The sequence below is a fragment of the Heloderma suspectum genome, chromosome 2, assembly GCF_057233095.1.
Source record: "Heloderma suspectum isolate Gila_16-S chromosome 2, 16-S_ref, whole genome shotgun sequence".
Taxonomy (NCBI): Eukaryota; Metazoa; Chordata; class Lepidosauria; order Squamata; family Helodermatidae; genus Heloderma; species Heloderma suspectum.
Genome location: NC_139459.1, coordinates 71,332,459 through 71,358,123, shown reverse-complemented (window position 1 = coordinate 71,358,123; position 25,665 = coordinate 71,332,459). Strand labels below are relative to the sequence as shown.

Sequence of the window (25,665 nt, the reverse complement as noted above, 5' to 3'; positions counted from 1 at the left end):
CAAGGTGCTACCTTGAAGGTAGTCATTTTCGGTTCCTGCGGTAAACATGGCACTATTTTAGTTTGCTCTTCCAGCTTTTTATTATGATTTTTTTAAAGGCATGGCAATATCAAAGCTAGCCCTCGTGTATACTGGATAATGGCTTTTGAATTTGGAATTAAAAGACTTCCTGCACAGGGTAAAATGTGGTAGGGGAAATGTAAAGAGGAACATTGTTCTTTATTTAACTGTTGATCAAAGATGTAGATTGTCACAATTTCTGTCAATCAGGCAACATTTGCATGGAGGTAACCCACATAGTACTCCTGTATCTTTCCTTTCCTGCTTAATGTTGGTTGTTCCTGTTTTCTTTGTAAGCAATGATTCCAATATATTTTCTTTCTCTCTTATCTCAGAGAGTGACAGATGGCATATCCTGGATACAGATCACAAGGGAAAACTCTTACTGCAGCATAGTCTAGTGAATTCAGATAAAAATGAAAAGAACTTCATATTAGGTACAAGAGCACCGAAAGAAGGAGAAGAGGATTGTATGCCTTCAAGCAGGACATCATATTAAGCTTCTTTAAAAAAAAACCCAACAGCGTACAGCACTTAATTGCATTTTGGGGCTTATTAAATAATAAATATTTAGATGTGAGGCAAATATGATGTTCTCAGTGCAAACAAACATAGATCTCATGTAAAGCAAAAACTGACATTTATTTTCTACAATGCAACTTTAACTTGTGAAGTTCATTGCAAAGAGATGTTGAAGGCCATTAGCTTAAATTACTTAGAAAGACAACTTCATGAAGGAAAGATATGTCAGTGACTATTAACCATGATAGGTTTATGAAATCTCTATGTCCAGAGGCAGTATACCTTTGAGTACCAGATACTGAAATAGAAACAAGTTTGTCAGCTTCTAGAGACATCAAGCCAGCCTCTGTTGGAGGCAGAATGTAGGATTCAGTGGCCTGATTGAGCAAGGCAGTGTCCAGTCTTAGCTAGTAATATTCCACATTTATAAGTCTTCCTGTCTGCCATCTCCTTTCTGAACTTTAAGTAAGAGGGAGAGGAAGTTAATAGGTTTGATCCATCTCTCACTTATGAAAGGAGCATAAGAAGCTGTAAGCATTGCTGCAGTTATGAATTATTTTTTGTCAACCTGAGTTTTACTATTATAATAGAAAATAGAGAATAATTTGACTCCTCTGCTGTCCAGTAACAAAAAAACAGCATCTCATGCATGCTGCTTACCATAGTTCCATGATATCTGATTGTGGAGCCTTTTCTTGCATTGTTCCTCTTTTCCCCTCCTGTTGATTGGAAGCAGTGATTGCAGCAATTTGTTGTCCTAGTGCTTGCAAAGGAGAATAAGCCAGGAGGATATGCCATAGTTGTGACTATGAAAAGGCGGAAGGAATGCAGTTAGAATGATGAGAGACTGCTCCTTACTTCGGGTACTGTAATGCTTCTCAGTTTCAGGTAAGACCTACCTGTAAACCTAGGGCGCAATCCAAACTCGGAGGCGACCGCCTATCCAAAGCAAAGCAGGAGAGGCACGGGGGGGGGGATCATTCCCTCGGCACCTCTCCTGCCTTGCTATGTTTCACTAGACTGCAGTTTTCGGTTGTCTAGCAGCAGGGGGGGCCGACCAGGAGAGGAAGCTGCCATATGACACATTGGATGTGTCGTACGCGCAGTTCCATTCTCCCTGCCCTGGAATGCCCCCCAGCCCTAGCCCTTTTCAGTCGCTCCGCACTCCTCTTATGAGCACGGAGGATGGGGATTCTCTGTGCTGCCTCTGAGGCAGCGCAGACAAGGGGGAAGGTCAGTTTTCCAGGAACCGACCTCGGAGTGCGGGCTCCGAGGTCTGTTCCTGGAAATAAGCATATCCTATGGCCCTCTAGTGTCTCGCGGCCATAGGATTGCTCCCTGACTCAACCTTTCAAGACTCAACCTGCTTGTACACCAACTCCACATTAGAGCCCTTATTTCTCCCTCAACAACAGAAAACACAGTATCACATCAGTAATGTTTTATTTTTCATTTTTAATGTTAATATGGGTATATATAGACAGTATGTATTTGCGTTAAGAATGTATGTATTTATATATAATTGAAAATAGTGAGAAAGAAAGGCAGACCTCTGGAACTGAAAAGAAACGCACATAATTGCCACCCCAGAACAGATTGGGTAGTATCCTATTGTGCCCATGTGCTCACAGGACTCACCGCTTGTGCAGTGGAGCTTTTGCAGTTCTAAAAATAACCCGAAACAAGAGGAAACACTCATTTCTGGAATGGGCAGGTCAGTGGAGCTCGTAGAAGGATGCTCCACTGACCTGTCCCAATCTGGAAATGAGGATTTCTGCTAATTCCTGTGGTTATCTTTAGAAGCACAAAAGCCCCGTTGCACGAGTCATGGGTCATGCGAGCACAATGGAATCAGCAGAGTGGCCCCATTGAATACTGCCCATAAGGATCCATCTGTGGCTTGTGACCCACAGGTTGAGAAGCACTGGGGTATTGTTGGTATTTGGATGCCAACAATAGAAGCAGCAGCACAGAGCAGGGATGAAGGCAGACAAAGAGGGATGAAGGAAAGGGAAGTTAATGGGAGAGGACATGGGATGGGTTGGACTGAAAAGCGATATTAATCTCCATTGTTTGTGTGATCTTCATTAGAAAAAAATCTGTTGTGTTGAATTTCTTAACCTGTTTTCAGTATAAGTTGGCAATTAAGGAAGGACTGCATAGTACTGCCTTTTTAAAATAACAGGGTAGGGGGGAAGGGATGTAGTGAGATCCTAGACATTTGATTTGAATTTGTATAACTACTCTTAATAATTTTCTTATACTGTGGTACTTTGTTATTGTACATTAAAATGAAAAAGAAATGATGCAACTTATTATGGGTGCTTTTACACTGGCTGCATTCACACATCAAGCAAACCATAGTTTAGTGCAATGTCATATGGAGGAATACGCTTCAGTGGGCCTCAGGCTCACACTCCACTGCATCCCCCCCCTTTAACCTGCACAGCCAGGAGGAGTTTTTGCTCAACTGCAGTTCATCATTTCATTCAGACTGACACATTGTAGTTAAGTACCCTTAGGGTGCAATCCTATCCAGATAGGCGGCCGCCTCCAAACTCTGAGGTGACTGTCTATCCAATGCAGGGCAGGAGAAGCATGGAGGGATCGTTCCCTCCGCTCTCCTCCTGCCTTGCATTTTCAGCTAGACAGCTGATTGTGGCTGTCTAGCCGCGGGGGGGCTGAGCAGGGAAGGAGGCTACTGTACGACACATTGAATATGTCATACAGGCATTGCCGCCCTCCCCGCCCTGAAATGCCCCCAGACACGCCCCCTTACAGCCGCTCTGCGCTCCTCTTGCCAGTGCGGAGGACAGGGCTGTTCCATGTTGCCTCTGAGGCAGTGCAGAAGTGGGGGGAGGTCGGTTCTCCAAGAACCAACCTTGAAGCGTGGGCTCCGAGGTCATTTCCCGGGAAACAAGATATCCTATGGCCATCTAGCTGATGTCTGGCGGCCATAGGATTGCTCCCTTGGTTTCAAACACAACAACTTCAAACCATAGTTAACCGAGGCTGGCTTGTTTAAATGAACCACAGTTAAGATTAACCACCATTTCTGGTCCAGGCAACATGGCAAGCTGTAGTTAATCCAGAGTGGAAGCAAACACTTCAAACTCCTCATCCCAGCTGCATGGGAGGAGGAGGGGGAGTGTGTGAGTCTGAGGCTCGCTGCAATATGTTCCTGCTTGCTCATGTCATTAATGTAATGTGCGAATGAAGCTGTTAAGTGATTTTAGGGAGTCAGGTGCATTAATCCAGCCAGACTGACATGCCAGCTTCACAGGGATTGTGCTACTCTCTAAAAGAGCAAACATTAAGCCAGGGGTGCTCTACGTTTTTGGGGCAGTGGGCAGATTTGGAATTTTGAGAAAATGTATGTGGTGTATTGGGAAACGTTTTATTAAAGTCCAGCAGATGATATTTATTGCTGGGATTAGTTGTACTTGTGAAAGAACTTCATGATGTTTGAGCTTTTTTGCTGAGTTGGGATTGGTCAGTGTGGTTTTGAGAGCAGTTATGACAGTTGGAAGCTGGGGATTGAGAGAAAAAGGAGTTCGATATCTTTGTGTTCTGGTTTATTATTTTACTTACCTTTGAAAGAACATGAATTGCTGTTATTGTTACTAAATAAGAAAATAAACACGTTGTTTATCGAGTGTGGCTTAGTGGAGGTCAATACCCACGTGAACTGGAGCTGTTTATAAAGCAGCAACATAGGTGCCCTGGTGTTCTTGAAGGTACAGTGTAAAAGAAGGAACACTCCTCAAGTGGTGGCAGTAGGCTGGTAATACCAGCATTAGAGTTCTCATTTCCATAGGGTGAGGCATCATAGTGTCAAGGGAGCTGTCACAAAATGGCTGCCATGGGGGTGCCCACTCACACAGTGGGGGCCATGGTGGGCATAGCAAGTAAAAAAATCACACCCACTTCACAGAAAGACAAACTGGTGAAGTTGAAAGACAAGTAACTTGCCAATATCCTGAATACAAGGCAAGGTGGGGTCTGAGCCTCAGAACACAAACCTACTCCTTTGAACCCACAGTTTTCTCTCTCTTTAAGGATCACCCCATGCTGCTAGAACTCAAGATCCACTCATCTCAGGCATTCATTCTCTCTCATACACATGCCACACCCAGCACACACAGAGAACCTTTCCCTGTTTTCTTCCCACTGCCCACTGCTCCCTCCAGGTTGTTCCCTGTTATTTCTTGCTGTCCCCAGGTTGCTTGCAATTTTCTCTTCCTAGTTCCCCAAGCTTACTAAGCAGCTTGCTTGCTTCCTTCTAAAAGAGAGCTTTAGCCAGTAGCTTGAGAGCATAGCACCAGCCTCCAGCTGTTCTTCCTCTTCTCTCCTAGGGATGTCAGAGAATTTTGCCACGAAATCGGTGGCGAAACGGTCTGCCCCACCCCACCCCCCAGGACAGGAATTACCTTGGGCGAATCTTCCTGGCGGCGGCGGTTTGGCTGCGGCGGCCAGTTTTCCGACCGGCTGCCACCACCGCCATTTCCAGTAAAAAAAAAAAACAAACGTGATAGGCTACGTAAAGATTTACGTAGCCTATCACAGCTAGATTTTTAAAAAATACCATGATAGGCTACGTAAATGTTTACGTAGCCTATCACGGCTGAGTAAAAAAATAAAAAAAACCTGTGCGTACGCAAATGGCGGCGCCCATGGGTGCCGCCATTTGCATTTCTTATTTTGGCACGTCTAGTCTACGTAAACATTTATGTAGACTACAGCGAAAATAAAGGGAATGCAAATAGCGTAGCGTCTACACTATTTGCGTTCCCCTTATTTTTGCCGTAGTCTACGTAAATGTTTACGTAGACTAGACGTGCCAAAATAAGGGACGCAAATGGCGGCGCCCATGGGCGCCACCATTTGCATACGCACGGGTTTTTTTGGTTTTTTTTACTCAGCCGTGATAGGCTACGTAAACATTTACGTAGCCTATCACGGCTGACTGCAGGGACGCAAACGGCGGCAGCTATGGCTACCGCCATTTGCGGACCCGGCCGGCCAGGATTCGGGGGGGAGGGACGGAGCGCCTCCCCCCCGGCCAGAATTTCGGGGGGGAGGGACGGAGCGCCTCCCCCCTGGCCAGAATTTCGGGGGGAGGGACGGAGCGCCTCCCCCCCACCTCGAATCACATTTCGTTAAAAGGTAAGTGACTTTCGTACATCCCTATAAAATCTCTACTTGGGCCCAGAGGCATTGTGGAGAAAAGAAAGGGGGAGGCTGGAGGCTGGTGCTCTTGCTTCCAGTTACCCAAGATTTTAAAAAAATCCATTGAAAACAGATATTGGGAGGGATGGGGGTCTCAGCAGGCACCAAGGGGAGTGTCTGGGCTCTGCATTGCTGACCCTAGTTTTACACAAAAAAACCCTTGTGCTATTTGGCCTCTTCTCCTTGTGCTGCTGTCCTTCCATTTTTGGCTTAGTGCTACACTGCAAAAACAAGTATAGGGGAAGCTGCCATCTGGACAGGCCCTGATGAAAACCAGTTCTTCATTGCCTCTATGCATCACACATATGGGCTCTGCACTTGTGTGGGGCTTTGATTCCAGAAACTTCTGCAACTGAGGAGTTTGGGTGGGAACCCTTCCCCCACCATCCCAGTGTGCATGGCCCTAGCGGGTTTACTCTTATACCCTCAGTTATCTTTCGACCGCCATTGTGTGTACCTTGTTAGGGAGACTTCGTCATCTGAAAGTGTTTTTCGAGTTTTGTTGAGGTTTTGTTCTATTTTTTTCTTCTCTTTCTAAAGTTTCTCTTCACTTTGTATCATATTTTTGTTTTGTTTATTTTCACGACTACTTGGGGGCATATGGCCCTCTGGGCACCCTTTTGAAAGTGCACCCACTGCAGGGCAAAGTTGCCACTCTTGGACAGCTATTCTCTCTGCTTCTTCTGCTTGGGAGAAGAGCACATTGTGGAGACGTGTTCCCACTGTAACACCTTTTCAAAAGAGGCGAGAAGAAATTATTCAGATCAGCTGAAAGCTGCTCTTTGGAAAAGGGCTTTGGAGTCCATTGAGGAGCCTAAGAAAATGGCGGACATGCCCTCACAAGTGCAGTGTCTCATGCACAAGCCTGTTCCAGCAGTGAGGCCACCATCCCTTCAGCATCATACTCTACCAAATACGCAAGACCACCCTACCCTGGGCTGGTCTTTGACATTTACACTGGCAAAGAAACTCACCAAATAGGTGAAGGTTTCCAAACTGGCTAATCTCTCTTCTTCTAATGACCCGAAGAAGAAAAATGTACCCCAAAAGGCTCGTGGTTCTACTTGGGACCACGCCTCAAGCAGCCCTGCTACTCCTTTGCCTCATACTAATCCGACAGTTGCCATACCCTTCTATACCGAAGGTTTCTTGAGATTCTCAACCTTCAACATTGGCCTTGTCTTCCTCTCCACCACCACATCTTGTGGATGCCGTAATCTCGTCCGTACCGAGGATGGTGCCTGCCCCTCCACTATTGGTGACTTCTCCCATTCTGGTGATGAATCCTGTCCCTGATACTGGGATTCTGCCAATAATCTTGGACCTCTGAAGGGGAGTTTAAAGAACTTCCTCCACCATTTGCTCCATCTAGACCACCTCGTCCTTATGATACCAAGTATTCGAGACCAAGTGGGGGTAGACGCCGTTATTCCCCAGAGTCCGTTTACTCTCTTGCATCTTCCATGAGAGGTTCCGTTTATCCCTTTTATGACCGCAGTTGTCACGGGGACCGATCATGCTCTCCCTTTTCTGAATGGAGCAGACATCCAGCATGAGACAGATATGTGAGTCCCTTGCATTGGGCCAGTTGTCAAGACAAGACTCACTTCTTTTCACCAACACTGTCCCTATCATTTCTATCGGGAAGAGAGTCTGTTCATCATAGCAAGGTCCTGGAGTTAAGGGCAGTGGAAAAAGTACTTTGTGCATTCAAACTGGACCTGGTGGATAGACTGGTCCAGGTGATGTCAGACAACATAACTGTCGTTATGAGGGTTTTTTGTTATTGCTGCTTACAGCTTTTTAAGGTATATGTACGTATGTATATTACTGGAAGGGAGGGATATTCTTCAGATTTGGAGTTACATTTAAACATACTGGGGTGTTCGCATAACACAACAGCTCACTGTGGGTTATTTCCCCCTTGGTGAGGCTGTGGCGTGTGCAGCGTGCATGTGGCCACCATTTTGAATATGCAACCCCCACTGTCATGTGAATCCAGTGGACATGGGTTATGTGAAGATTAAACAACCCTTGTGGAACCCATGGGTTTTTTTTAGGGTTATGCCCTTGCATAACCCACGCTTGTCAGGTTTGCACGACGTGACAACCCGTGACCAGGGGTTGCATATATATGCTCTATTTCTCTATATCATCTGAATCGGGAGAGGCTGTGCATGTTCTGAACTGGTGCCTGCTTGCAGTGATGGGTTGGATGAGGGCCAAGAAACGGAGACTGAATCCTGACAAGACGGAGACTCTGTGGGTGGGTATTTCCCAGGTACAGGAATTGGGGAGTTTGCCTGTCCTAGATGGGGTTGCACTCCCTCAGAAAGAACAGGTATTTGGCTTCAGGGTGCTCCTGCATTCATCATTATCATTAGAAACCCAAGTGGCTTCTGTGGCAAAGAGCACCTATTACCAACTCAATTATTCCCTTTCCTGGACAGGGATAGCCTGGTCACTGTAGTCCATGCATCAATAAGCTCATGTTTAGATTACTGTAATGCACTTCATCCCCTTCATGGATCACTGCCTTGTTGTGGCGAAGGGGCTTGCGTAACTCAGTGAAGCCATAAGCTATGCTGTGCAGGGCCACCCAAGACGGACAGGTCATGGTGGAGAGTTCTGACAAAATGTGGTCCACTGGAGAAGGAAATGGCAACCCACTCCAGTATTCTTGCCAAGAAAACCCCATGGAACGTATCACAAGGCTAAAAGATGTGACGCCGGAAGATGAGCCCCTCAGGTCAGAAGGTGTCCAGTATTCTACTGGGGAAGAGCAGAGGGAATTTCCAAGTAGCGCCAGAAAGAGTGAAGCAGCTGGGCCAAAGCCGAAAGGACACTCAGCTGTGGATGTGTCTGGTGGTGAAAAGAAAGTCCGATGCTGTAAAGAACAATATTGTTTAGGAACCTGGAATGTCAGATCAATGAATCAAGGTAAGCTGGAGGTGGTCAAACATGAGATGGCAAGACTGAACGTCGACATCTTGGAAATCAGCGAACTAAAATGGACAAGCATGGGCGAATTTAATTCAGGTGACCATCATATCTACTACTGTGGGCAAGAATCCCTTAGAAGAAATGGAGTAGCACTCATAGTCAACAAAAGGGTGGGAAAAGCAGTACTGGGGTACAATCTCAAAAACGACAGAATGATCTCAGTACGAATCCAAGGCAAACCATTCAGCATCACAGTAATTCAAGTCTATCCCCCAACCACTGTAGAGGGTCAAGAAGCAACAGTAAGAACCACACATGGAACAACCGAGTGGTGCAAAATTGGGAAAGGAGTACGACAAGGCTGTATATTGTCGCCCTGCTTATTTAATTTATATGCAGAGTACATCATGAAAAACGCCGGGTTGGATGAATCACAGGTCGGAATTAAGATTCCCGGGAGAATTATCAACAACCTCAGATACGCAGACGATACCACCCTAATGGCAGAAAGCGAATAGGATCTAAAGAGCCTCTTGTTGAGGGTGAAAGTGGAGAGTGCAAAAGCTAGTTTGAAACTCAACATTAAAAAAACTAAGGTCATGGCATCTGGCCCCATCACTTCCTGGCGTACAGAAGGGGAAGAAATGGAAGCAGTGACAGATTTTACTTTCTTGGGCTCCAAGATCACGGCAGACGGTGACTGTAGCCATGAAATTAAAAGACGCTTGCTCCATGGGAGGAAAGCTATGGCAAACCTAGACAGTATAATAAGAAGCAGAGACATCACCTTGCCGACAAAGGTCCATATAATCAAAGCTATGGTTTTCCCAGTAGCAATGTATGGCTGTGAGAGCTGGACTACAAGGAAGGCTGAGCGCCGAAGAATGGATGTTTTCGAACTGTGGTGCTGGAGAAGACTCGTATGAGTCCCCTGGACTACAAGGAGGTCAAATCAGTCCATCCTAAAGGAAATCAACCCTGAGTGCTCATTGGAAGGACAGATACTGAAGCTGAAGCTCAAATATGATTTCTCTTCGCCACCTAATGCGAAGAGAAAAGTCACTGGAAAAGACCCTGATGCTGGGAAAGATTGAAGGCAAAAGGAGAAGGGGATGGCAGAGGATGAGATGGCTAGATAGCATCACCAATGCAATGAATATGGACCTGAGCACACTCCGGGAGACAGTGCAGGACAGGAAGGCCTGGCGTGCTATGGTCCATGGGATCACGAAGAGTCGGACACGACTGAACAACTGAACAACAACAGCAACAATGCACTTTATGCGGAGCTACCCTTGTGCTTAGCCTGGAAGCTGCAGCTGGTGCAGAATGCAGCAGCCAGGATGCTGAGTGGAGTGCACATATTGCAGCTGTGTTGAAGCAACTGCACTGGCTACCTATTAGGTACTGACCCAAGTACAAGGTTTTGATGTTGGAATATAAATCCCTGAACAGCTTGGGACCAGGTTACCTGGCAGATCACTTTCCCTAGTACAGACCTGTGCTATCATTGAGACCATTGGAGGAGGTGTTGCTGGTTGTACTACGATCTGCAGATTGCCATCTTGCAGCAACTAGGAAGCAGGCCTTCTCTGTGGTAGCACACACCTTATAGAATGATCTCTCAGTATTCGGGAGGTGCCAACTCTGGCATGCTTTAGGTGCCCACTAAAGGCCAATTTCTTTACCCAGGCCTTCACTGTGTGAGTGCACTGCTCAGTCTGTTTATTTGTAATTATGTGTTGTAGTAGTTTCGATTGGTTTTAATGTTTTGCATAAATGTTTTATGAGTTATGTATTTTAATTGTATTTTAATGCATATCACAATGTATCATAATGGTTTTTTTAAAAAAATTGTAAACTGCTTAGAGATAGTATAAAACAGACTTCCGGTTGGAACCAATGTCGCCCTCGCAGCATCCCATGGATCCCCTGCGGGACGCTATCTCAAACAGCTTTTTAAAAAGTTGAAAAACCTTTTCATCTCCCCCCTGGAATTAAAAGGGGCGGTAAGGCAGCAGCTGGATAAGATCTTGGAGAAAAGAACTCTCAGTGAGATAGCAGGGGGCTGGATTCCAAGACAACATTTCCAGAGCTTTACCACCACAAAAAGCTGTTTTGAAACTCGTATTTAATAGGAGAAAACAGGGCTGACGTGTTCCACTGTAATATATGGATTGAGAAATAACATCTGAGGGATGGTTTAAGAAATAGCAACAATATTTGAGAATATTTGGGGACCTGCAAGATTTGTTTGAAGAGAAACATGGCTACAGCGAGGAGAAAGAAAGGAATTGCATCACCGCCCACTCCTCCCGTACCTCCTTTGGCAAAAGCTCAGAGAACAGAAAATATAGGGGAATTATTTACCATGATAAAAACTTTATCTTCACAATTTGCGGAGCAAGCCAAGAGGTTGGATTTAATCCAAAATTCCTTTACTGCCCTGCAAGGAGCTGTGGATTTAATTAACACTTCTTGGCAAAAAAAATGGAGACGAAGGTGAACAAGTTACAAGATAGGCTGACAACAAATGAAACTACGACAGAAGCTCTTTTCAAAAATTTCTCTACCAGAATTTCCCAACTGGAGGCCTTCACACACAGATCCAGTGTATGCATTATTGGGATTTAAAAATTGCCTAATGATGTAAGTTTGCCTATCTTTGTGGACAAGCTTTTGCATGAGATACTCCCTGTGCCATCTGATTATTTATTTGATATTGAGCAGGCATTTCGTGTGCCAAATGCTAAAGGGACTGACTATACGATTATAGTTCAATTTGCAAGAGTCTCCACAAAGAATTACATCCTGCATTTGGCAAGAGAGGGTGGAAGTCTTCTTTGGAAACAAGGTAAAGTTGTGTTATTTCCAGATTTAATCAATGAGGTGGCGAATAAAAGAAGGCAGTTCATCAAGGCGAAAAATATGGCAAAACAAATGAACTTACAATATTACTTAAAATATCCTGCTACATTTTGCATTGTTTCTGAAGATCAGATGAAGAAGTTTCTAAATCATGAAATGGCGGAGGCATGGCTGAACGTAAAAATGCATGAAATTTCTGTTCCAGCCCCATGAACTGGAATCTTTAAACAAGCTTTGTTAACTGTTTATGTTTAGTCTGTATGATCCAGGCTAGGTCAGAAGATATCTGATTATACATATATTTGTTTACTTTCTTTTATTTTTCTTCTCTTTTTTATTTTTCTTTAAATTCTCGTTTTCTAAAATGGACATGATATGTTTATTTAAATATATTGTTTGAGGGTGTATTGTGCGCACTCATTTATATATCTAGTATAAGATATATCACTGATTGTTGTAAGGTTGCTTTTAAGATTTATTATTATATAACATAATAATTTCATCTTTTCAAATCATTATTACTACTACTATTATTATTATTATTATTATTATCATTACTATAAGAGTACTTAGTAAGATTTTTGGTTGGTTGAATGGTTAAGCTTTATTATTACTATTATATTTTAACGTAAGGGCAATATATGGTTACTGGGAATGAATTGTAGGTCTGCTTCCTTGATATAAGATTGATGATATGATATTGAAATGTAAGGTTTATTATTAAACTGTAATATTGCTAATGTTATAGGTATAGTTTTTAAAAGAGAATGGGATCTGAAGCCCATGGGTATTGGAGTTTGAATTTAACCATTTAAAAAAGAAGAGGAAAAAAATTCTTTTCTTTTTTTCTTTTTTTTCCCCTTTTCCTTTCTTCTTTTTGTTATTGTTGTGTCCTCATAAGAATATTGCATTGTTGGGAAATTGTAGTTATTGATTATGTTGTTGGTATTGTTTATTTCATTTATAAAGATAAAATAAATAAAAAGTTAAAAAAAGAGATTATAAAACAGGAACAGCGGTATATAACTATTAATTAAATAATAAAATAAACATGGTGCCGCAGCTCATTGTGGGTGTTGTCTTTAAATGTGCAGTCACTATGTACATTTAAAGCTGTTATACATTTAAATATTATATGCAGTATTTTAAAAAAGAAAATATAGCATAAAAATCAGTGTACATGCCTGGATTGTTAGCATTATGGGTACCTAATTTTTTTTTCCACGAACATTCATTTCTGTGATAATTCACCTTAGTGCTTAAAAACCTAGTTTTAAAAAAAATCCTTGGGTATTTAAAATTTCATTTTCCCCCCTCTCTTTTGCAGCAATGGGTCAGGAAGCTGGAAAGCCCACATGGCCAAAACCAGCAGGAGGGTATCAGACGATTACAGGCAGAAGATATGGAAGAAGGCATGCCTATGTCAGTTTTAGACCATCTCTGATGAATCAAGAGAGAAATTCGAACCAACACGACGAAGAATGTGAAGGATTAGAACTAGACGATGTTCAAAGAGAAAGTTCTTTGTGTGGGTGTCACATAATTGTAAATTGAAACATTTTATTCTTTAGGAAAAGCATTTGAAGTAATAAGAATGAGCTCGTCCAACTCTATCGCACAGAGGGGTAGGCAGTTATAAAATGGACATATTTATAAGAGCCACAGTTGTGGCTCCTATTAAATAAGGCTTCAGTAAAATAAGGGTTCCGTAATGTTAAATGGAAATCCGGGGAGGGGGATGTCATTCTAGCCGTAATAAAATTGAAAAGGCTTCACCAATCTTCTTAAATTTGTACGTGCCAGAAAGAAATGTCTGTTTTACATAATCTGAAAATTGGTTAAAGATAGAGGGAGAAAGGGCAGTTAACAGGGGGAAAAAAACTTTGGTCACACAAAAGTGTTCCTGAAACATGTGTTGGCTACTATTTGTGTCCATGATTGGCCAAAAAACCCCTATAAGCTATTTACTTTACACATTTATGTTTTCCAATTCCCTTTTTATTGTAGTTGGTGGAATGGAATTTCTTTTTAAAAACATTAAATTTACTTCTTTTAAAAATAATTTTTATTTGTATAATGAAAGTCTACAGCAGTCTCATAATGTGGCACTTGGAATGTTGAGGGTGGGGGTGGGAGAAGAATAACTGCCATGTGGAGGAAAAACAGCAGCAGCCCCTAAGTGGTGAGTTTCTGAGACGTGTGTGTGTGTGTACACACATGGGCAAGCGATCCCCTCAGCGTGACCAGGCCCCACCCCTTCTGTTTACTGGTCTGCACACCCACTCATTCCCCTTTTTCCTCTGCTGCTTCCTTTCCCTTTAATCGTTTGTGTTACTAAGGTTCCTTTGGGGGTTCAAGTGCTGGGAACAGATAGCTTGGAAGGAAGCTATGGCATGGATTGGGAGTGGAACTTTGCTTCATAAGCAAGCCTGTCTTTCCATGAGGGCAAAAAGTTTTGCTGCCTGGAGTCTGAGAAGCAGGCAGTCATGCTGACAAAGCAGTGGTCAAGCTGTGGAACAATAGACCAGTATGAGAAAAGATTACAACATTTGTTACCCCCTGCAGCTAGATTTTTCCCATGTATCCTGATGAGGTTTAGAGTAACATCAGCTGCTTAAATAATGATAAACTGTCCCTGTAGGTTTCGCCCCCCAATATGTCATTTACTAACTTTTCCAGTTAGCAACTAGGGAAAAGAGCCAGTCAAAAAGCAGAAAAAAGAGGGCTGTCAGGGGATTAAAGAAAGCCACGGCACCATGTGAAAAAGACAACACCCACGTTTGCTCCAGACTGGCTTGCTTGATTTTTACCTCTGAAGTTTTACCTCTGAACTTTCTTGGCAGATTTTGGTTTGGCCTCAGCCTGGTTCTTGCCTCCCTTTTGGGAGAAGAAGAGTCCTCTTTTCAAACATGGCTTTGAGACTATATTGGGCTGTCTTTCTCTGAGCCAGGCACCTGGTTCCTGAGCAGCTTGGTGTAGTTTTCACCCTCTATATAGAGATTGGATGATGCAATAAGCAGTTGGATAAATGCATGGGCATCTGCTCATAGGGGCAAGGGGTGTAACTGCCTTCCCCCGGATTTATTTTTTTATTATTACATGTATATCCCGCCTTTTTTCCTCCAAGGAACCCAAGGAAGCTTACATGATCCTCCTCCTCCCCATTTTATCCTCACAACAACCCTGTGTGCTGTGTATGCCTGCCCTGTCTATTCCTAGAGTTGCCCATGAGGACAACTATTCCTAGAGTTGCCCACAAGACCCAGCTAGGGGTGGAGGGTGGGATTCCATCAAGCTCAGCTGAGAGCGGTTGCTGTAGAATGTGAGCCTGCAAAAAGTGGTGAGTCCAGGTTTCTGGCAGACCCAACCAGGCAACTCTATGGCCTGTTAGGCCCTCAGTGTGGTAGCCTGCAGGAGCACCTGCCTCATAAAGCAAATGGGCACATGAAAACTGCTCTTATGGTCTGCTAGTTTATTTGTCTTTAGTAGTCTGGGGTCCAGACATATTTAGAAGGGGAATAGTATTATGTAGTTGGGGTCAGTCTAAATTACCTCCAGGAGTCCCTTACCCAGTGCCTCTGATCACAAAGAGATTGAGGATTTCCCCCAACTCTATAACTCTTGAAGTTAATAGGCTTGAGGGGGTGGCAGGAAGTGAGGCTGATGCAGGGGTGGATCTAAGACAAAAAGAGAGCTGCTTTTGTCTTGCTGGGCAGAACATCCCTAGGCAACAGAGGAGCAGTAGGAGGGGGGATCTTTTGGTCCTGACCTTAAGGCATGCTGGCTGGGGCTGGTGGGAACTGAGGTCCGGGACATCTGGGGAGCACCAGGTTGCTGGAAGATTGACGTAGCGTAATCTGTCTGTGAGAGTTGGGTTAAAAAGGCAACCTGGGTGGTGGTCCAGGAGACAAAGTGCTGGATCCTGGCTTGTGGGAGACCGACACATACACTGGCTGTTATGGATCTGAGAAAGGGAATCACTACCTGAAGTGGTGGATGCCTCTTTTACAAGGGTTCCCCCCAAAGAATTAGTGTAGCAACTGTACAACCCTGATGTGGTGAAGGTTTTGGTGAGAATTTCTTTTTCCAAGCAATGCAGCCAAATGTACAAATATATTAAAGGAACAATCCTATGCATGTTTGGTCAGAGGGAGGTCCTGCCATGCTGCCTGGGGTATGCTGGGAGTTGTGGGACTTTTTTCTGTCTAGGCACGCATGAGACTGAGACCTTAAAAAGTTTATTTGAGGAAAGGAGGGGATACAGTCCTGGTACAAGGCAAGTGTGAAATGCAACGTTTGGTCACTTAGGTTCCTTCATCTCTTTTTACAAATAGGCTGTAGAAGAACTAATGTGCTTTTAACAGTGCTCTATATGACAGGTAGAAAATTAGCAAGAGCAGTTTCAACCCTACCACTGGATGGAGGTGCAGTGATGGGGCAAACTTAACTTACTGAGCATCTTCTGCTTGTGAAGTAACTTAAGGCAGAGGTTCCCTGCCAGGGGAAAATAATTTGGCAACTCTGTTGGCAGCAGAATAGAAATTCTAAACAGCGAGGGGGCACCTCGTGTGGTAGAATGTATGGAGTTGAGGAACAACCTGTCTCTGCTCTTCAGATAGGTGAGGGTGGGGGAATGAAACCATGGCTGCATGGTGGTATAAGACTAGCACTTTGCACATGCTCCAGAGCATCCTTGTCCTCTGTTTCAAAATATTAATCCTACTTTAAGGCTTAATCCTGGCATGAGAAACAGGTTACAGCAACCTCCCACAACTTGATCTCATATCTGGACTGAGAATCAGTGTGGTGTAGCAACTAGAGTGTTGGACCGGGACTTGGGAGATCCAAGTTCAAGAGTCCAAATGGCCATGATGCTCACTGGGGTAATTGGGGTCAGTCTCTGATTCCTAGTCTAACTTACTTCACTGGGTTGTTGTGAGGATAAAAAAGGAGAGGAGGAGGACCACGTATGCTGCCTTAACCCACTTTTTTCACATGAAAAAACCTGACTTAGAAACGGCATAAACTCCTGTCTGAGATCGCTGTCTCTGTCCACCATCACCACCTGTTTCAGAAATGTAGCTGAGGGCCAAAATATTCATTACTTTAAATTTGTGTCTCGTAGCCATGCCTTTAGTTCATGTTACGCTAGAGTAAGTGCAGGGGGTCTGATTCATATCTTAAAAGCCACCCTCCTTCTCACATTAGGGTCATGATCCGAATCAGGGTGCTGCATTTACTCTGCTAGACTGAGATTTAAACTAAAGTTGTTGGGAACTATAATTTGATTATGAGTGAAATGTGCCAATCTTCTACTTGAAGGTACAAAAGGGGAGGAGAGGGGAAGGAAAAGCATGTAAGCCCAAGGTTGTTCTGAGTGCCTTTGGGAAATAAGGGATATTTGAAAATCTGCCTGGTACTCTGGGTGCAAATATAGGAAGCTGTCATCTGCTTTGGCTTTCAGTGAACAAGCCCTGTTCGTAAACCCACACACTTATTATGTAATATTTTGTACTCCACCTTTTTGGTTCATTGAGTAACGAGAGTGGCAAATCTAAAAGCAAGTATGTTCCGGAGACATTTGCTTTTCAAAAGCCAAGGAAAATCAATCATCAAAAAAACTGCCGGTTTAAAAGACCAGAAGCCAAGGCTATCTCAAGTTGGTCCAAACTCCACAAAGCCTGGAAGCTAAGGCTGATGCCTTATGTGACGTGCCCCGTGATCAGTCATGATGTTGTGCAATGTCACAAATTGTGTTTGCTTACTTACCTTCTATGCACCCACACTTTTCCTGGATCTTTCAGTCCCAAATCCAGATTGGAAAGATGGAAGTGCCTGGGACCAGCAAAGATGTTCCATGTTGTCCTGGTCCTGTATTGCCTTATGAAGCATCTGAGCCTGATGACTGAATACTGATAGAACATTTTGACAGGGTTTTTTTTTTTTACATCTCCAAGTACCTGTGAACCTCATTAGAATAAGATGTAATCATTTGGCTTTGATCTAAAGCTCAGCCCTGGCCCTAGATTTGCATAATTCATTGTTAGTTGGCTTGTATAATGGTTGAACATAGACCTAGTAGAATTTTTCTTTTGTTATGTATGCAACAGTGGGATGCATAGAAATAAACATGTTTCAGGTGTCCATAGCCCATGGCTTTAGACTGTTATGTATCCTACTTTGTAGTGTTAGTATGTGAATGGCCTTCTATTACTTGTTTCCAGTTTTGCTTCCATTATTATATTCAGTAGTGTCTGCTCAGTCATCTTTAAGCATCATTACTATTATGTCATAGGCTCTCCCTATGTCAAAGACTTCTGAAAGTGTGTCCACATTCCTATGCATACTTTTTCCAAGCTTAGTTAGATTTTAACTATTTTAAGAAATGTAAGACAAAATAACTTTTAAAATCAAATTATTCGAAAACAAAACCCATCAATTACAGTACTGTATTGTATTGGTAATATTTGTAGGAAATGCCAAATCATACTTATTTACCACATTTGCGTCCTACCTCTTAACCAAATGTTTGCACGGTGGCTCACAACATATAAAATATATATATAACAATAAGCCAATTAAAAGACTACAACAATAAAACATTCAGCAATAGAAACCAAATATAAGAACAATGTCAAGGCATCTTAAAGGCAGCATAGCTCTCCCCCAAATGATTCTAAAAATAAAAATTTAGAAAAAAATCTAAAAATTAAAAATAATAATAAAAGTATTATTTCTAAAAAGAAAAGGGATAGTGGAAGGGAATTCCAGAGCCAAAGGAAATCAGTCAATGAAACATCACTTGCCTTGAGGGATTGAATCATAAGGGATGGCATTGCTTAAAGCACACTAATAATTATCTTGTATGCTTTTGCTTAATATTAGTAATAAAAAATAATGTATACCTCTTCTGAAGATGTTATAGCACAGAAAACCTTCCTTTAACTGGAAGGTTAAGTGGCTGGATAAGGCTTCTGGTGCAGGCATACTCTTTTAATATTGCATGCTGAATCAGGAATATTGTATAATAATTCTACAGCGTGATCAAATACTTTCTGGGTTGTCACCCAAGTATTTAAAATGTGGCATATCAATAACTCCATCAATGCAGAGTCTCAAAAGACAGAATAATATTATGGTAGAACTGCCAAGTCACTTCTATCATAGAAACAAGTGTTTTTTTACTTTCCCATTCTCACAATATTGCTAAACTTTTTTTAATATTGCTTAAATAATAAATTGCAGTTCTGTCAATGAACATTCATCAAATGTTCATCAAAATGTCTCGTACATATGACGTGAAATCACTTGAAAACATTTTAATGAGCAATAGCTACAGATGGGATTGAACATGAACAGATACCAGTTTTACCATGAGTGTGTGTTGATAAATAACTTTATAACCAGTCTGATCATTCCAACATGCGCTTTCTTTACACTTTTATATAAAGGTTCCAGTCCATTGGCCCAAGTGTGTTCTACTTTGGCAGACGTACCATTGTTAGCAAATGTTGGATCAGAAGACCCCGTTAGTCAAGCTGAACCAAGCCAAGCTATCAACACAAATATGTCTACATTTTCTCCAACACATTACAATTTGGGAGACAGCCAAACTCTCGGTAACAATGTGAATTCTAATGGTTGTGCAGAGTATGCTTCTGGAGAGCGCAATAACCTTAATGGCCAGAATGGAATTGCTTTTGTAAACATTGATTCTTATGAGCCAGATAGCAGTGATGGAGAGGAAGAGGGTGACCAAAATGATATTTCGTTAACTAAAGAAGAACCAGGAATATTTCAAGAGACACTGGATAGTATGCTTTCTGAGTTGGAGAAAGGAGTGGACTCATTCAGTGATCTGCGGTCGCATCTTTCCAATTTCAATCATAATGCTGCAAGCAAAAGTTTTGAAGATGTAAGACCAGTGCCTTTCAAGAGACATTGTAGTATAGAATCAGATACTGGTCTTCAAAATAAGACACTTCTTAAAATATCTAGTGAAGAAGAATCTCCAGTAAAAAATAACCGTAGTACTACTTGTGACATGGAACAAGGAAAAAATGCAGCTAATCCTACAAGTAGGACACAAGTAGGGATTTCTAATGCATTGAGTACTACTAATACCAAGACAGACCAAGAGAATTCATCAGAACTTGTAGTGAGACCCAAAGTTAGAAAACAACATGCTGTGAACCAGGTGGACAGGAAGCAGTCTATTACAAATGAAGAGGAAGAAAAGAGCAGTACTACAAGGTGGAGTGAGAATGTGGATGTCCAGCAGCGTGATGTGGAGTGTGTGTTGAAACACAGCAAAGAAAAGAACAACTCTAGTATGTTTTTTGACCCCAGAGACTATGAAGGAGCTCAAACTAAAATAAAAAGTGAACTAAGGAAACAAAATCTAACACTTCAAGACAAAAGTAAATTAGATGATAGTGCTTTCTGGGATGAATTTGAAGACTGTGGCAGAAATCTATCTAGCTCCAACAAAGATGAAGATGAAGACAGGTAAGAATTTCTGCAAAATTAATTTTAACATATTTCAGTGAGTGCAACAATGAAAATGCATACGTAAAATTGTTAATAAAATTAATACATGGTGGTGAAACATAAGTTGTCCATATCTTGATGCAATAATTGTCTTGCAGATATCTGTATGATACCCAGTGTCGGATACAATTGTATGTTCTGCCACGAGTGTGTAGATCAGACAGGCCTGCATGTATTAGCTACCTGATCCATTTAACCTTGGCAGAAAAACAACACTTTGCTCTCTTTTATAATTACAACATGCACTTATTTTTTAAATTTTTCGTGTGATTTTTTTACTGTGATTACCAGCACGCATGGAAAAAGTAATCTTGGAAAACTTCATAACCCAGGATGAAAGAGGGGATGGGGGTAGTATGCTCCCCCTCATCATATTTTTATTTTACTTAGTTTTACAATACCTGAATAGGGCTAGATTGAGCCCTGAAACTGATGTAGAGGTTTTGATCTCTAAAAAGACGTTTTTGAAAATATTCGAAAAAATTGTGGGACTCTGCTGTTTCTTCAGCTTTTAAAATATTTTAATGTGTAGAGTGTTCCATAGCTTCATAAATTGAGGATATTACAAGTATTTAAAGTAGACAATTGACAGCCTGGATCTGAATGAAAAGTAGCTGTGAAATTTCCATGCCCAGTATTTAAAAAACATACACACACCTTCATTAAAAGTATAAATGTGTTTCTGCCATGTCAAATTTACTTTGCAATACAAAGCCAATTTGTTCAAACACTCCAGAAAAAGAAATATGTATTTATTCATTTATTTCATAACATTTGTATACTGCTCTTCATCTAAGACAGATTTTGGAGTGGTGAGCATAAGAGGTACACTAGTAAAAAAAAAAAAATGCTTTAAATATTAAAATTACTTAAAACCAAATGCCAACAAAAACTGTGGCTGGTCAGTTAAGGAATGCTTCCTGGAACAGAACTGTTTCTGTTCAGGAGGTACTGGAAGCAATACAGTGTTGGAGCCTGCCTGACCTCCAAGGGCAGGGAGTTCCAAAGAACTGGGGCCACCACATTGAAGGCTGTTCTCCGGGTGGACTCCAGTCAGGCCTTAGGTCCATGTGGAACCACCAGGAGCATGCCTTCTGATGAAGTATCCATAATTATTCTCTAATCTAGCAGCATTCCAATGTAGCTCTTACTCATTCCCTCAGTATTAATGTAGTGTTGCTGTGCTGTAAATAGGAAGAGGACTTTGGATTTTAAATGTAATTAAAATGTGCTGAATTTTACAATTGTGCCTTATTTCCAGATTAGTCATTAACTGGGGAAAGAAAGGGAATAATTGGAAGGGTGAGACAGAACAGCATTTGAAAAATCTTAAAGCCTTAAACTGCTTAGGTGTTGCTATATAGGAGACACTTTTTTTGTCTGGATCCTTCTGCAGCAAGATATATGGGTGGCAATATCACCTTGATGTTTCTGGGAGCAAAAATTATAATCAGCATCTGAATATTCACCTAGCCTGTTCCATCAAGTCACCAGCTCCCTGCTTATTCATTGTTCTGTGGTTGTTGTTGTTGTTGTTTTAATTGAACTACTGTAATGTTATGAACATGTGCTACTTTGCAAGTGGGAATAAAGAACAGATGGAAGTATTTCATCATATTTATCTCTGAGCTGTTGGAACAACTAAATACAATACAATGCCAGGAAACCTACTGGGTGCAACATATAACTTCTTAGTTAAATTATTTTGAACAAAACAGTCATGAACACATGGCATAAGAGAAGTCATCCACATTTGCACATTGTCTCTCCACTTGGTCAGGAAAATGCAACTTAGCCATCTTAAGAGAGGTTTGTTTGGTTTTTTTGTATTGGGCTTAAATACGCCTAAAGCCAATTAAGTTAGAGCTGCTTCATTTATTGGAATTTTTGATATGAAAATCAGGTATTTGTATGGATAAATGTAAACCAATGCATGGATCGTCATGCTAGTGTCTCTTGCTCTGTTCTCAACCTGCCTCTGAAATTTCAGAAACATTTTATATGGTCAAATATATATTTCCATATCAATAATAAGTAATAGGCAACTAAGGGAGCAATCCTGTGGCCACTAGACAATGTCTAAAGGGCCATAGGATATGTTTATTTCCGGGAACCGACCTGAGAGCCCGCGCTACGAGGTCAGCTCCCGGAAAACTCACTGCCCCCCTCATCCACGCTGCCCTGTCCTCTGCACTCAGAAGAGGAGCGTGGAGCAACTGAAAAGGGGTGGGGCTGGGGGCGTTCTGAGGCGGGGAGAGTGGAGCTGCGCGTACAACACATCCAATGTGTCAAGCGGCAGCTTCCTCTCCTGGTTGGCCCCACCACCACTAGACAGCTGAAAACGGCTGTCTAGCAAAAAATAGCAAGGCAGGAGAGGTGCGGAGGGAACGATCTCCCTGTGCCTCTTCTGCCTTACTTTGGATAGGCAGTCGCCTCCGAGGTTGGAGGCGGCCACCTATCTAGTTAGGATTGCGCCCTAAGTAGCCCTTACTTTGACTGGCTACTTAGTCTATATATTCTTGTTTTTCTCTGTCTGCGTTAGTTGCTTCAGAATAGAATCTTCCTGTAAAACTCTTACAAGCAGCTTGTTTATGTGTTGTTTTTTTCTTTAACCAAGATATATACTAAGCTGACTGCTTTTGATTGTAACTACAGACTCACAGTGCACTCTGATGTATGTCTACTCAGATATATGTCCCATTAAGCTTAAGGGGACTTACTCCCAGGTTAGTATATATAGCGTTACAGGCTAAAACATTACCTTACAGAGCTTGTACCTTACAAACAGAACTTGCACAGATATCTCAAATCAAAGCTTGGATGATATTGTGTATTTTGTATATAGTACATTGGTCCCACCCTCTTTCTGGCAAAAGTTATAAATAACTAAAATTGATCAGAAATTAAAATATTAAACCATCCCATGTACATACCTGTACAGGGCTGTTGATGGTTATATATGAAGAACAGGTTAAAGCCCCCAGTAATAATAAGATACAGTACAAATAAGAAGTTAACTAAAAAACAATATAGAACATAACAATATAGAACATAACAGTACGTATGACAATAAAATCAGGCAGCAACAAGAGCTAAAATTACACACTTTACATCTTTGATTTTTTACAAAAAAGGATTAAAAAAATGGGCTTGATAGAACTTGATGGGGAGATTATCCCAAAGCCATGGCACCACCAGAGTAAGGGCCCTGTCTCTCGTGTTCACCGAACAAATATATTGGGATGGAATAGGGAACAGAGACTCGGGGGTTTGTCTTACTGTCCAAGGAATAGGCAGTCCTAAAGGTAATCTGGTCCTTGACCTTAGGGCATTAAAGGCCCAAACCAGCAAATTGAATTGGTCCTGGTAGCACATAGCTAGGCAATTAAACTGACACAGGATTGGAGTTATGTTTCTAAGCTGTGGGTGCTCGAACGTAAGTCTGGTTGCTATGTTTTTGGACCAACTGGGGCTTACACAGGCTGTGTTCAAAGCCAGCCCCATGGAGAGTGCATTGCAACAATTGGCCAAGAAGTAACTAAAGTGTTGTTAATTGAGGCCAAGTCCATAATTAAGGGGCTGGAAAAACATTTTTTAGACTAAACCATTCTTCACTCAATTGTACGATGAAGAATACAATAAAAGAAAAAGTGCAGCTTTTGTTTTTGCCTTCTAATGGGAAGATGTGCAAATGATTGCTTCCCCCCCCCCCCCCGCCTTTTTGGGCAATGTGTTCTGTAGTAGGAAATTATTGTTTGCTATCATGCGAAGAGAAATAGTAAACACTATAGACACAATCTGTCCAAACTTAAAACACATTCAATTCCTATTGATTTTAATGGGAGAGTTAAGCATGTGCTTAAATCTCTCCCATTATGGTCAGTGGGTCTTAAATGTGCTTAACTTGCCTGGATCACAGCCAACACATTACCTTTGATTAAAAATCCATCAACATTCTAAATGCAAATGGAGTGTCTCAAATTGCAGCTCTGAATGCAGTGATGGTGAATGGTCTGCCTCTCTGCCCTCCTATTTTGCTGTGACCGTGAAAGATCAATCCTCCAGTGATGAGAGCTGGGAGACTCTTCCAGGAAAAGAGGAACAGGAACCTGAAGTGCACAGTAACAGCAGTGGTGTGGAAGAGGAACATAATGAGTTTGGTTTCCAAGCAGGGTATGTCTTCATATTTCTGACAATGAAGTGTACTATTCAGTAAAAGCGAATGATACAGAATTGTGTATACTATACTGTGACGTTTGCCATTAAAAAAAATCTAATAATCATATAGTATAGTGGAGAGTACTCTTCCATATATGGTCATTGGTTGATATAACTTCTGGAGTAAATGTTATTTATAATTAGCTTCAGAGTATCCTAGTTTGGAACAAGTTTCAGCATATAACACCTGGCAGGCTTTCAAGTAGAGCAAGGGTGGCAATCTCTGACCCTCCAGATGTTGTTGGACAATAACTCCCATTGTGGCCATGCTGTCTGGGGGTGATGGGAGTTGGAATCAACAGTTGCCCATCCTTGAAGTGGAGCCTTGTTTGGACCTACTCTTACCTTACTTTTCTCAAGTTGTCAAGGGCAGATGCCATTTCTATGGAGTCTTCATTAGCAGTACTGAACCCCCAGCGCTATCAGCAGCGTTGGAGCTCATTGTTTGTGCTCAGTAGTGTTCACTTTGGACAGAGGAGCAGAACCAATAACTTCACAATCTTCCAGCACATGGACATGTGAATTAGGATGTCTCCACAACTTCAGTGCACTATGATCTCCCTTTTTATGAAAACCTGCATCATCTGCTCACTTTGGTCTGGTTCATCTCCACAGTTGTGCTAAGTGAATCCAATCCAGTTGTAGTACGCTTTACTACTGTGTAATGAGGACTTCCTCTAGTAATAACACCGGCACTTGCACACTAGTTACGTATGATAGGAAAGCGGCAAATCCAGTTTAGATTTAGTTCATGTCAGGTGGGTAGATGCTGACTTTGACACTGAAATTTGTCACTGAGGTATTACTACTCATTACATGGAATGAGATTAGTTTATGCAATGCCAGTTACAACTTACAAGGTAGTGCACGAGGCTGTCACCATCGCGCAATATTTTGTGCATGCACAAAACATTTCTGCCAGGCATACATACATAGTGCTCTTGTTCTGTGCCTCAGTAACTCACTAGTAGAGGGCATACTCCAAGATGCAATCAACTTTATATACTACTGTCAAAGTCATCGCCCTTTCTGATAATATAGCATTCTGCATTTCGCTTGTCTTGTCATTTGGGTATTGTCATAAATACCAAGATAAGCAAGCAACCCATATATTTTTTAAGCATGCGAGTATTTTGAAAATGAGCACATCAGGGAGTAACTAGTACTCTCCCTATTGGTGAAGAGAGGAGCATTCCAACATACATTTCCTCCGTCTGCATTCTGAAGTAGTACAATCCCAATAAAGCTGTACCACATAGTATTCTAAATCCATAG

General features: G+C 42.0%; 1 protein-coding gene across 7 annotated transcripts in view; it reads left to right on the top strand.

Moving 5' to 3' along the window:
• The window catches only part of PJA2 (praja ring finger ubiquitin ligase 2), a 77,202-nt gene that overhangs the window by 18,354 nt on the left and 33,183 nt on the right, over positions 1-25,665 (top strand). For 6 of the 7 annotated variants that reach the window (XR_014787683.1, XM_084833852.1, XM_084833848.1 and 3 more), the window contains 3 exons: positions 12,950-13,150; positions 19,074-20,130; positions 24,160-24,345. Coding sequence is in view for 6 of the 7 variants with exons in the window: in XM_084833852.1 (XP_084689978.1) it covers positions 12,952-13,150; positions 19,074-20,130; positions 24,160-24,345 (1,442 nt within the window). In the remaining variant the exon portion in view is untranslated. Of the gene's footprint in view, positions 1-1,343; positions 1,471-12,949; positions 13,151-19,073; positions 20,131-24,159; positions 24,346-25,665 lie in introns of all 7 variants that reach the window. The other variant, XM_084833849.1, reaches the window with a different exon arrangement.